Below are 12,885 nucleotides of genomic sequence, written 5' to 3'. Positions count from 1 at the left end.
GCATAATTTACGAAGGTAGGTAAGGCATGGTGGTGTAGGGCAAGGGCTGGGGAAGGATGATAACAAATCCTGTAACACACTTATTACCAGCCTTTTTGACAGCTTAATTCTCTAAGTGATTCACAGACAATAAGCTTGAAAACATTGAAAATAAGACGATGGGGACATAGCTAAAAGCTTTCCCAGTGGTAAATGTTCTCTACCTAGAAAATTATTTTACTACCCCCCTTACTGTCCTAAGCTACAGTTCTTCTGTAGTACGTAACAGAGTAAAAGCAACAAAAGATAACATCAGTTTCACGGAATTAGAGGAACCTTGCAAGATAAGGAAAAATAATACAAGCTATTATTATTAGAGCTTAAATGCTGGCTTTTAACCAAGATTTAAATGCCAAGAATAGGGGCACCTGCGTAGCTCCCTCGGTTAAAAATCCAACTTTTGGTTTCGGCTCAGGTCAGGTCATGATCTCACGGATTGTGGGATTGGAGCCCCTCATGGAGCCCTCCCCCCAAACCTTGGGGCAGGCTCTGGGCTCAGCAGGGAGTCTGCTTGAGATTCTCTGCCCCTCCCTACACTGGAGCACGTGCTCTCTCTCTCTCTCTCTCTCTCTCTCTCTCTAATAAATCTAAATAAGTAAGTAAGTAAATAAATGCCAAGAATACCCCTCTTGGTGGCCAGTTATTGTGGCAGGTATAAGACAGGCCAGGTGAGCTACAGTTTCATCTATGAAAGGACAGTTAAAAAGGGGTTCTTAGTTAAGGTTTACTCTACCTCTATTAAAGCTACAGTATAAGGTAGTATGGAGACAGGCTCTGCATTGTAAATTTCAAAAACTCCCACCAAGTATTCTTTAATGTCATCATTTCAATTTACTTTAAGAAAATGAGTGGTGTGATCACGTTTATACTGTACCTTTCTCAGGCTTTCATATTCCTCACGAAGTTCTCCAGGCTTGCTTAACTTGATTGGTGCTCTGAATATAAACTCTGGAGGAAAGGGAAAAGAAAACACTTTTTAACAGGAGTTTCTAGGAAAGAACCCAAAACCCTACTCTACTGCTGTCCCCACGTTATAAACCACATAAAAAATTGTGGTCATCTTAATTTGAATATTCATTCACTCATTAACAAATATTTATTAAAGTTCTAAGCACTGGGGAGAAGCACTGAACAAATAAAGCCCTTGCTCTCATGGAGTTTACAATCTTACAGGCAATAAACCAACAAGTGTGTGCATATAATACAACTGGTAGTACAAAGTGTTACAGAGAAAAATAAATGTAGAATGAAAGAAAAAGATTATTTTATAAAGAACGGTCTGAAAGAGCCTCACTGATAAAGTCACATGTTAAAGGACCTTAAGAAAAAAATCCTATTTAAAGCTTAGTTCAACGTTACCAAGTAACATTTTTTTTAAGATTTTATTTTTTTTTATTTGAGAGAGAGAATGAGATAGAGAGAGAGCATGAGAGGGGAGAGGGTCAGAGGGAGAAGCAGACTCCCCGCCAAGCAGGGAGCCCGATGCGGGACTCGATCCTGGGACTCCAGGATCATGACCTGAGCCGAAGGCAGTCGCCCAACCAACTGAGCCACCCAAGCGCCCAATGTTACCAAGTAACATTTTAAACGAGCTAAAGTTTTATTCATAATACTGTATTTTCCTCTTTTTCAATATTGCCGGCAGAGTATTTTCTTGCATACAACCTGTAAACATTTTCGGTATATAACCTGATTTTTTATCCTTAAAGCCTTTGCGGTTTTCACTGGCCTAGAGAATAAAGTCAAAACTCTTCAACCCGTCATTCAAGGCTCTCCAAAGATGAATCACAACTTCATCACAATTTCTTCTTTCTCCAGCACTGGATCTCTTAACTCTGACTATCAAGTTACAATAGACACACGCCATATATTTTTAAACCTTCTGTGCTGTTTTCTCAGCTGACATTCTTTTTTCCCTTATCTCTACATATTTTTAAATCCAAGATATTCAGGACCACAGAAGGCATACAACACACGTTGGTAATATAAATAGATGATAAAAACCCAAATGAAGAATAGGAATAAAAGACAAGTTCTAAATGCGATCAAAAAGGAGGGAGAAAGTACACAGTTCTGCCTCCTTAAATGTACATGACACGTCTATATACTTCTTTGTACATGTAGTGATCAAAATATAGTATTAATTTTAAGACTTACTAAGAACTCTATATCCCACTGAGGTTGACAAATATTTGTTGTAAAAAAGTAGGCTCCTTAAAAAGTTGACTTTTATCCTTTTTCAGTTGACTCAACTATTCTGGAAGACTCTTATTTAGTACACCTGAGAAATGTGGAAGAGACTTAGAAACACGGGCTCTAATGCAAAAGCAGGGAACAGTAACTTAAAGGCCTACAAGTACTAGAGAATTGTCAGATGCCTGGTGTGGGAGGCAAACATTCTACCACCTTCACTCACTTATAAAAAAAAGTCCTGATGACTATTTTAATCATATCCCTTAAGCACATTTCCAATTATAGGCAAATAGTATTTAAAATCTGATACTTTAATAGAGAAGGAGAAGGAGAGAGGAAAAAGAACCCTTAAGGCAAAAAAGTACTTTCAATCCATTTATGGAGAACCTATCACGTGTAAAATACTTCATACATATTTTCTCAGCAAATTCTCACAGAAATTTTATAAAGTAGGTATTATACCCATTTTACAATAAGGAAAATGAGAGGATAATGACTTGCCTAAGGCCACAAAACTAGTACATGGCAAAACCAAAAACATTAATAGGAATAAAGAGGGAAATTACATAATGATTAGAAAAGCAATCCAAAAAGGAGATATAATAATCATGAACTTGTATGAACATATACCACAGCAAAAACTAATTAAGATAATTTAATTGTGGTGTGTTAAAATAATGCAAGAAATTTTAACACACCACAATTAAAAACAGATCAGGCAGACCAAAAGGTAGTAAATATGTAGAAAAACTGAGTAACAAAATTAACAGATTTGATCCTAATATATTTATATATATGTATGCACCCAATAAATAGAATATATATTCCTTAAAGTAAACAAGGAACAATTAAAAATACACCAGGTCATGAAGAACTTTCAAAGAATTCATATCATACAGACTTTGCTCTCGGATCCTAGCTGCTATTTTCCAAGCCAAGTTTTCTGGCTACCTGGCTGATTATTCTGGATTACCCAATATTCTTTCTCAATAAATTCTTTTTCTGTTTAAATTTGCCAGAGTAGATTTCTGCTGATTAAAATGAACAGCGCTGGCTGATTCCATCTTTTAGACAGAACTATAAAATGGCCATAAACCAACCTCCAAGAAAAAAAAAAAGAGAAGACGAAGTAATACTAAGAATAAAAAGGAGGACCAAAATACAGATATCAAGGGGGGTTTAAATCTCCAAAGACTATTCAAACAATGCTCTCATGGATGATCTTGCATGTATATCATTTTGCAAGTGTATTCACAGATTAAATTGCTGGAAATCAGAATTACTGTGTCAAAGAATATATGCATATGTGCTTTTGTAATTTTGGTAGACAATACCAAGTCGCCCTTCCTTTTTGTAGCCTATACTGACTTAGGCCCCACCAGCAATGCAAGAGAGTGTCATCTCCTTATATCTTTTCCAACACAATGAGTGTTGAAACTTTTTAGCTTTGCCAATCTAACAGGTGAAATTCTGTATCTTGTATACACATTTTATGAGTGAAATTGAGTACTTTTCATGTTTGAGTAATTTGCGTTTACTTTGAAATGAAATGCCTATGCATTTCCTTTATTCCTTATATTAACTTTTTCTTCTTGATTTGTTAAAGCTCTCTATAAGGAAAATTAGCCTTATGTCACATGACTACCAACACTTTTCCTAGTTTATCATTTGTCTTGACTTTGCTCATAGTGGTTATTTTTCTTTTTCAAGATTTTATTTATTTATTTGACAGAGAGAGAATGAGAGAGAGAGAGCACGAGAGGGAAGAGGGTCAGAGGGAGAAGCAGACCCCCTGCTGAGCAGGGAGCCCGATGTGGGACTCGATCCTGGGACTCCAGGATCATGACCTGAGCCAAAGGCAGTCGCTTAACCAACTGAGCCACCCAGGCGCCCCTCATAGTGGTTATTTTTATGTAGTTATACTACTCAAAGTCCTTTTTCATGGCTTCAGTATTTTGTATATTTGAAAAGACCTTCCTCAGGCCAAGATATAATAGCAAGTATCATAGTTTCTTCTGGTACAAAGTATAAGATTCTTCCCCTACGTACTTTAAAAAAATCTAAATATTTTTATTTGGGGAGCAACATAAGGAGCATAATCTTATTCAGGCTTATAAATTTACAAGGTACCAAAAATCTTTTAGTGATGGCCTCGTAGAAATTACGAAAAAAAATTTTTTAAAGATTTATGTATTTGAGAGAGAGAAGGGGGGAGCAGGGCAGAGGGAGAGAATCTTCAAGCAAACTCCCCATTGAGTGTGGAGCCCGACACGGGGCTCAGTCGTACAACCCTTGGGATCATGACCTGAGCCAAAACCAAGAGTCGGACGCTTAACCGATTGAGCTACCCAGGCGCCCCTATGAAAATTTTAATTACTGTTGGATAATTTGCTTTCTCTAAAATGGTTCTTGCTAACATTTAGAACAAAAATGTCCAAAGACCTTACCATCTTCATTATATCATGTAAATAATACAAAGTTAAAAGCCTGATCCCCAACTTAGAAGTTTCCAGAGCCTTGGATAAGTTAAGACTGACTTATGACTTATATCCTCTTCTGTAAAATCAGACTAATACCTATCATGACAGGCCATTATGAGCATCAAATGAGTGTATTGACAGTGAATATACTATATACTATTTCAGCCAGTACAGTGGCATACAATAGAATTTAATAACTATAAAATTGTCTCTGGTGTTGGAGAGATAAAGAAATTGTGGTTTGGTCTGATTTACTTGCAAGTACAACTTACAGGAAACAAAGATAATGATCCAACTGCTTTGATAGGTATATTACATGAAAAGTTAAATTCACTTTGGGATACCTATTAAGAAATCTCAAAGTTCATATATAAGGCCAAATGGAACTCAGCATAGTGACTGAAATCTTACTACGCCTTGACTTATTTGAGAGTAAATGTAACGTAATTTGAGAGTAAAGGGTAGAGGTAAAGTACCAATTTACATTCAGCAAAATCAGTACTGATATAGATTAGCTTAATCTTGGATTAAGATTAATAATGTTTAATTCATAAAGAATACAAAATGCTAAATAGTCAAGATCACTTTTTGCCCCAACAGAACTGTGCTACATTAAATGACATTGTGCCCAAAAGTTCAAAAATTATATAGCTAAATATAAAACATGAATTGGTCCAACATGACATTAACTTAAATATTTAATCCTATTTCCTATTTTACTAATACCCTCCAGAAATGTCAACAAGGCAAAAAAAAAAAAATTCCATCTTTTTCCTATGGACTTTCAAAAAGAACATATTAGATTCTGATACCTGCTCTGTCAATTAAGTGTCAAGGCTTCTCTTTGCCTTGGCCTCCTCATTGATCAAATGAAGATCAAAATACTGGCCAACCTACCTCCTAGGAATGCAGAAGATCACAATTAACAGAAGCAGTAGTAATCAATGAAGAATCCCTATAATAAAAACAGCTAACATTTAATAAAAGCACACTACATGCTAAGTGTTATACACACACACACACACACACACACACATGGAGAATGCAGAAAAGAGTTAACATAGCAGGCCTAACTGACTATCTTAAAAGGCCCACTAGCAACGTGGCCCTTGGCTGGCTGGTGCCTAGGAAGTTGGATTTCAGGAGAGTTCCCACCCTCCCTAACTGATCAGGTACAGATTACCGCACCTAAACTGTTCATAGAAACAATCCAGTTATGCTGACTACCTTCTTTCCTGCTGGGAGTCTGAAACTTTGGCACATGCTAGGCAGAGGGATCATCAATCCCTAATAAAAACCCCTTCTAATGAGCTTCCCTAGAGGCAACATTGCACATGTGTTGTCACAACTTATGGCTAGGGGAATTAAGCACTTTTGGTGTGATTCAACTGAAACAGGACTCTGAAAGCTTACACCTGGTTTCCCCCTGAACTTTGTCCCATGTGCCTTTTCCCTTTGCTGATTTTGATTTGGATCCTTTCACTATAATAAATCATAGCCATTAGTACAACTATATGCTGTGTCCTATTAGTACTCCTAGCAAATCATCCTAACTGGGTGGTCTGGAAGCTTTCCTAACACACACACACACACACACACACACACACACACACACACACACACCATGCACTAAAATTAAAATATCTTTAGATCTCAGTTTCTACCTGAGACACGAAGGCAACTTGCTAGATAACTCCTAAAGTTAATGATTCATTAACAATATTTTTATTTAATTTTAATTTACCACTCAATAGGTTTCCCTAAATTCTGAAATACTCTATTAAAGTCTAACATGATGGGTGAAAATGCTCTTAGGATTTTAAACTTATATAGAGTAGCTATTATATCAAATAATTTCTTCGAATCTTTATGAAACATGGTGTTTCAATCCATTTAGACTATTGACAAATGGAACAGAAAAAGGCTAGAAAAATGAAAATCTCCCTATTTATTTATTTATTTTAGAGAGAGAGTGTGTGTGAGCTGGGGTGGGGGTACAGAGGGAGAGGGAGAGAGAGAAAATCTTAAGCAGGCTCCAGCACAAAGCCTGATGCAGGGCTCAATCTCACAACCCTGAGATCATGACCTGAGCCGAAATCAAGAGGCAGGCCACTTAACTGACTGAGCCACCCAGGGGCCCCAAAATCTCCCCCCCCTTTCTTTTTTTAAAGATTTTATTTATTTGACAGAGAGAGATAGCGACAGAGGGAACACAAGCAGGGGGAGTGGGAGAGGGAGAAGCAGGCTCCCCACCGAGCAGGGAGCCCGATGCGGGGCTCGATCCCAGGACCCTGGGATCATGACCTGAGCCAAAGGCAGACGCTTAACAACTGAGCCACCCAGGCGCCCCCCAAAATCTCCCCTTTTAAATCAGAGTCTTCTACGATGTCTCTTAAAACTGACTGGGGAATATGTATACAATCAACATTATTAATTGTGCAAATTATTTATCAAACATTATTAACCTTTCAAGTTCCCTGCTTTTTAATGAAGAAAAAATAATCATTTGTAATAAAATAGTTGTTGCATGCTGATGTGGGACTTTCCTCTTTATTTTCTTCTGCCTTTCTAGGGTCATATGTCAGATTCCTCCTCTCCAAAAGATGAAATTGTGGTTCAAACACATGCAATACTACTGCTAAAGCAGAGAAACAGGAAAAAACCCAGATGACCTTGGTATGGAGATGCCTTTTTAGATACACGATCAAAAACATGATCCGTGTACATCATTAAAATTAAAAATTTCTGCTCAGCAAAGACAATGACAAGAGAATGAGAAGGCAAACCACAGACTGGAGAAAATATCTGCAATAGACATAGCTGACTTAAGACTGTTATCTAAAATGTATAAAGAATTAGGGGTGACTGGCTGGCTCAACTGGAGAGCATGCAACTCTTGATCTCAGGGTGGTGAGTTTGAGCCCCATGTTGGGTGTAGAGATTACTAAAAAAAAAAAGAAATGTTAATAAAATAAAATAAAATATACAAAGAACTATTAAAACTCAAAAGTAAGAAAACAACCTGATTTTTAAAAATGGGCAATAGACCTTAACAGACACCTCACCAAAGATATACACATGGCAAATAAGCACATAAAAAGATACTCCATATCATATGTCATTAAAGAATTACAGATTAAAACAAGATACCACTCATACCTATTAGAATTGCCAAAATCCAAAACACTGACAACACTAAATGCTGGGGAGGATGTGGAGCAAAAGGAACTCATTCATTGCTGGTGGGAATGCAAAATGGTACAACCACTTTGGAAGACGTATCTGGCAGTTTCTTAGAAAACTAAACATAGTCTCACCATATGATCCAGCAACTGCACTCCTTCATATTTACCCAAATGAGATGAAAACTTATGTCCATACAAAACCGTGCACAAAGATATTTTTATCTGCTTTATTCATAATTGCCAAAACTTGGAAGCAACCAAGATATCCTTTAGTAGGTAAATAGATAAATTGTGGTACATCCAGAAAATGGAATATTATTTAGCGTTAAAAAGAAATGAGCTATTAAAGACATGAAATGACATGGAGGAAACTTAAATGCGTATTACTTAGTCAAAGAAGCCACTCTGAAAAAGCTACATACTGAATGATTCTAACCATATGACATTCTAGAAAAGACAAAATTATGGAAACAATAAAAAGATCAGTGGTTGCCAGGAATGGAGGGGGGGGTGGGGATGAGGTGGCAGAGTTCAGAGGATTCTTAGAGCAATAAAAATACTCTGTACGATATTACAGTGATGGATATATGTCATTATGTGTTTGTCCAAACCCAGAGCATATACAACAAGAGTGAACCGTAAGGTAAACTATAGACTTTGGGTGATTACAATGTGTCATTGTAGGTTCATCCTTGGTTACAAATCTATTTGGTGAATGATATCGATAATGGGGGAGACTAAAAACACCACCACCCTCCTTAGTCCAGAGGAGTTAGTCCCAAACCCAATTCCTCCACCACCTTCTATAGGGCTTTTCAAGTGTTTCGGCAGCTCAGAAACAACTACTCGCCCTTCTTCCTTCACTACAGAAAAGACATGCTAGAAACTCCTTCAGGTGTCACTGAGATGCTAAATATCTTGGTATTTGTAAATGAATCCAATGGTTGTAGTACTTTCTTAATGCCTATCCAACTACTACTATGTTTAACAGGAAGAGAAACTCTCTAAGGATATGATGCCTTAAAGAATGACACCACCTGTGGCTGGTGACCTAAGCTGAGCATTGCATTCAGTCTAATGTGACCTGTAGGAGCAGCTGTACTTCCTCGAAGGTCCTTCCTGAAAAGGATTTTCTCTGGGGTAGGGCGACTGCTTATTAGTAAAGGCAAACAAACAAAACAAAATATAAGACAGGCATTTTTCTAATTGCACCAAACCTCAGGAATGAAGTATCATTGTCAAAGCATACTCAATACAAAATTAGAAAGAGAACCTCACTCGACTGTACTGGGAAGATGTCAACCCTAACAACTCCCAAAGCCAGAGATAATCATCCCTTGTACCTGACTGTGCTTGAGTTTTCACACCACCCCACCCAGATTCCATATCTCATCAGTACATCAGGATGAATAAGAACTTTGGACTCGGGTCCCAAGACATAGATCCTAATCTGAATACTCCTACTTTCTAGCTACTTGTCCTTAGGCAAATAAAAAAACTCTTTGGGTGGGGCACCTGGCTGGTTCAGTTGGTAGAGCACGCAATTCTTGATCTCAGGGTCCTGAGTTCAAGCCCCACGTTGGGCATGGAACCTACTTAAAAAAAAAAAATGAAATGAAATGTCAGAAAAGGAAGGAAAGAAAAAAGAAAAAAATCTCTTTGGGTAATTTCCATCTCTATCACCACCCGCAGGACCATTATGGTGGCTGGCAGTTATGTAGCACTTAAATTATGCCAGGCTCATTTCTAAGCACTTTGTATTTATTAATTTATCTAATCTTCATAATGACCCAAAGGGAAGGTACTATTATCCCCATTTTACAGATAAGGAAACTGAGGCACAGAGCATTTACTTTGCCCAAGGCTATACTGCTATCAGTGAAAGAGCTATGACTTAAACCCAAGCAATCTGGCTCCAGAATCTGTGCTCTTACCCTACGATGCCTTATTACTATTTAATAATAATTTTTTAAAAAGAAAAAAAAAAAGCCGAACAATCCTATAAAACAATAGGCAAATAACATGAACAGGCAGCTTTTGGAAAAAATAAATTCAGATGACTTACAAACCTATTAAAATGTGTTCAATTTCACTCACATTTTAAGATATTAAAAACTTAAAACAAAATACTTCTTTGTATCAGATTAGCATAGATCAAAGAGTTTGACAAAGACAAGAGTTAGCAAGGGTATCCTTTACCTTAAAGATAAATCGTACACACATACAAAGATGTACGTACAAAAATGTTCACTGTGGATCATCACAATACTAAAGACAGGAAACAACCTAAATATCCTTCAATTAGAGACTGACTGAATAAATTATTAGACGACTGGGATACCACAAATCTTTTTTTTTAAGATTTTATTTGTTTGACAGAGAGAGACACAGCGAGAGAGGGAACACAAGCAGGGGGAATAGGAGAGGGAGAAGCAGGCTTTCCACTGAGCAGGGAGCCTGACATGGGGCTCGATCCCAGGACCCTGGGATCATGACCTGAGCTGAAGGCAGACGCTTAACGACTGAGCCACCCAGACATCCCTCACAAATCTTTTTCTATACTGTCTGTTTTTATTACTGGTCTGGTTTCCTGGTTTACCTGATAATTTTTGTTAGTATGTCATTCATTGTGTATGAAAGGCTGTAGAGACTCTGGATGATATATTCCTACAGAGGATTCATCATATTCTCCACAAGCAAATAGAACGAAGGCAGATCACCTCACAATGCAATCAGGACATGAGCTGATTCAAGGCTGGCTGTAATCTTTGTTAATGCTTGTAAAGCCTAGCCTGGTTTGTAGACCTCCAAGGGTTCAATTCAGAGTCTGGGTGTTTACCAAGACTACCTTCCTTGGAGGAAGTCCTGAACTTTCCTCTCCACTAAAGAACTGTTACAAGAGTGCTTTGCTTTTCAACAGCTTTCTGAGAAGGTTCTTAGCCTTTTTTGTTTGTTTGTTTTTTACCCAGCACAGTTTAAGAATCAACAAATCCTCAAGAGAAAAAAAAGCAGGTAGAGAGGAAGAAGGGGGTGGGGATGCACCCCCCTTCTCTCTGGGATCTTGGCCTCTCAAGTTCTTGTTGCTCTGGCAGCCCTGAACTACAGTGTTTGTATCCCCAGCCCTATGAAGCAAACTTTGCTGGCTTTTCCACCTCTTAAAGTTGTACTCTCCATTAACCAAGAAACCACAAATGTCTGAAGTCCTGGCTGCCTTGGCAACTTAACAATGCCTTCATATAATTTTTTTTTTTATATCAGGCTTTTCTAGTTATTCTCAGCAGGAGTTTGGGTCCACTACAATTTGCTCCACCATAGCCAGAAGCAAGATCTACATTTTTCAGAAGCAGTGGAGAAGTGGAGAAGACAATTTTTTTCATCATGAAATCACAGACTATTAGTAAAGAGGGAATGAGCAGTGAGGAAGAAGACAAAAGTGGAGAATATTCCTTTGAGAAAATCAAGAAAGGGTTACTAATAAAGGTAGAACGTGTGTGGTCCAAGTCCTAAAGAAACTTAAAATCTTACTAGGGAAGGAAAAACATACTTGAGTGAGACAATTATAGAATGTCAGAATTATAAAACTAAACATTTAAGAGCTGCACAGAACAGGGGTGCCTCACTGGCTCAGTCGGTAAAGCATGTGACTCTTGATCTTGAGGTTGTAAGTTCAAGCCCCATGTTGGGGGTGTAGAGATTACTTAAAAATGAAATCTTAAAAAAAAAAGAAGAAGAAGAAGAAGAACTGCATAGAACAGCAAGAGGTAGACATGCGTAAGAACAAAAGGAAGACAGTGAATCCAAGTCCATCTTCTACAACAAAACATATGTAAGCACAGAGATACATAGGAAATAAGAAACCATTATCCATACTAATCTCAAGGTTACCTGCTTATACTACTCACCACACAACCACTATCAAACGGAATATGTGAAAGGAGAAATCTTAATGTTAAATTAAGCATACCATTTAGAATTAGGAAGGTGAAGACATGGGGAGCGAACCACAAATGTGTTCTAAAACCAAACTAAAGTGGTTTCTACTTTATCTATTTTTTGGTTTACTCTTTCTAAGAGTGCAGATGACAGCCAAGTACTGTCTTAAACTAATGCAACGGCTCATTTACCCCTTTGCCCAAGACAAGTAAAACTTTACAGCAGGCAATATAAAGAGTGGTTACCTGGGAAGAAGAAAGGCACAGAGAAAAAGTTAAAAAGCTAATAGGATGTTAATACCAAACTTTAAGGCTGCTTACTTAAGTGCCAATAATTAACACCACATATTACTACTACATGAGCGTACCCTGCTTGTATTTTAAAAAACTATCCTTCAGCAAAGAACTAACCAAATCAAAGTGTCATAGCCCACATACGAAGAACATATAAAATGCTTATAACTTTTGACCTAATAATTAATTTCCAGAAATCTATCTAAGAAAATAATCTAAAATATAGAAGAACTTTTACATAAAAAGATTTTTATTGGCTCAGTCAGCCAAGTGTCTGACTTCAGCTCAGGTCAATGATCTCAGGGTCCTGGGATTGGGCCCTGCATCAGGCTCCATATTCAGTGGGGAGTCTGTTTCTCCCACTCTCTCTGCCCACTCACCCACCTCGTGCGTGCGCTTTCTCTCTCTCTCTTTTTCAAATAAATAAATAATCTTTAAAAAAAAGATTTTCATTGCAACCTTGTTCATAATTGTAAAAACAAAGACTGAGAATAGCCTAAAAGTCCAATTTTGAGGGAATGGTTAGGCTAATTATGGACATTCTATACAATGTATGATCATTCTGCCATTAAAAATATATAGAAAGACTTTTTAGAATAATGCGAGCTATTGCTTTAATAAGATAGGAAACCGTTTAGGTTAAATGAGAGATGCAAGTTGCCAGACTGAATGCCTTATAATCTCAAACATTAAAAAAAAAAAAAACCAACATTAAACAGGGGTGCCTAGCTGGCTCAGTCGGTAGAGTATGCGACTCTCAAT

At 37.5% G+C, this 12,885-nt stretch overlaps 1 protein-coding gene across 1 annotated transcript in view; it reads right to left on the bottom strand.

Moving 5' to 3' along the window:
• Positions 1-12,885, bottom strand: part of RNF169 (ring finger protein 169) — an 82,006-nt gene that overhangs the window by 49,591 nt on the left and 19,530 nt on the right. The window contains exon 2 of the mRNA XM_028115877.2: positions 914-987. Coding sequence (XP_027971678.1) covers positions 914-987 — 74 coding nt within the window. The remainder of the gene's footprint in view (positions 1-913; positions 988-12,885) is intronic.

This window comes from Eumetopias jubatus, unplaced genomic scaffold (assembly GCF_037043125.1).
Source record: "Eumetopias jubatus isolate StellerSeaLion01/CBP00866 unplaced genomic scaffold, mEumJub1_p1.0 scaffold_13, whole genome shotgun sequence".
Lineage (NCBI taxonomy): Eukaryota > Metazoa > Chordata > Mammalia > Carnivora > Otariidae > Eumetopias > Eumetopias jubatus.
Note: the sequence above shows the minus strand (reverse complement) of the source record. Positions and strands in the feature narration are given on the sequence as shown.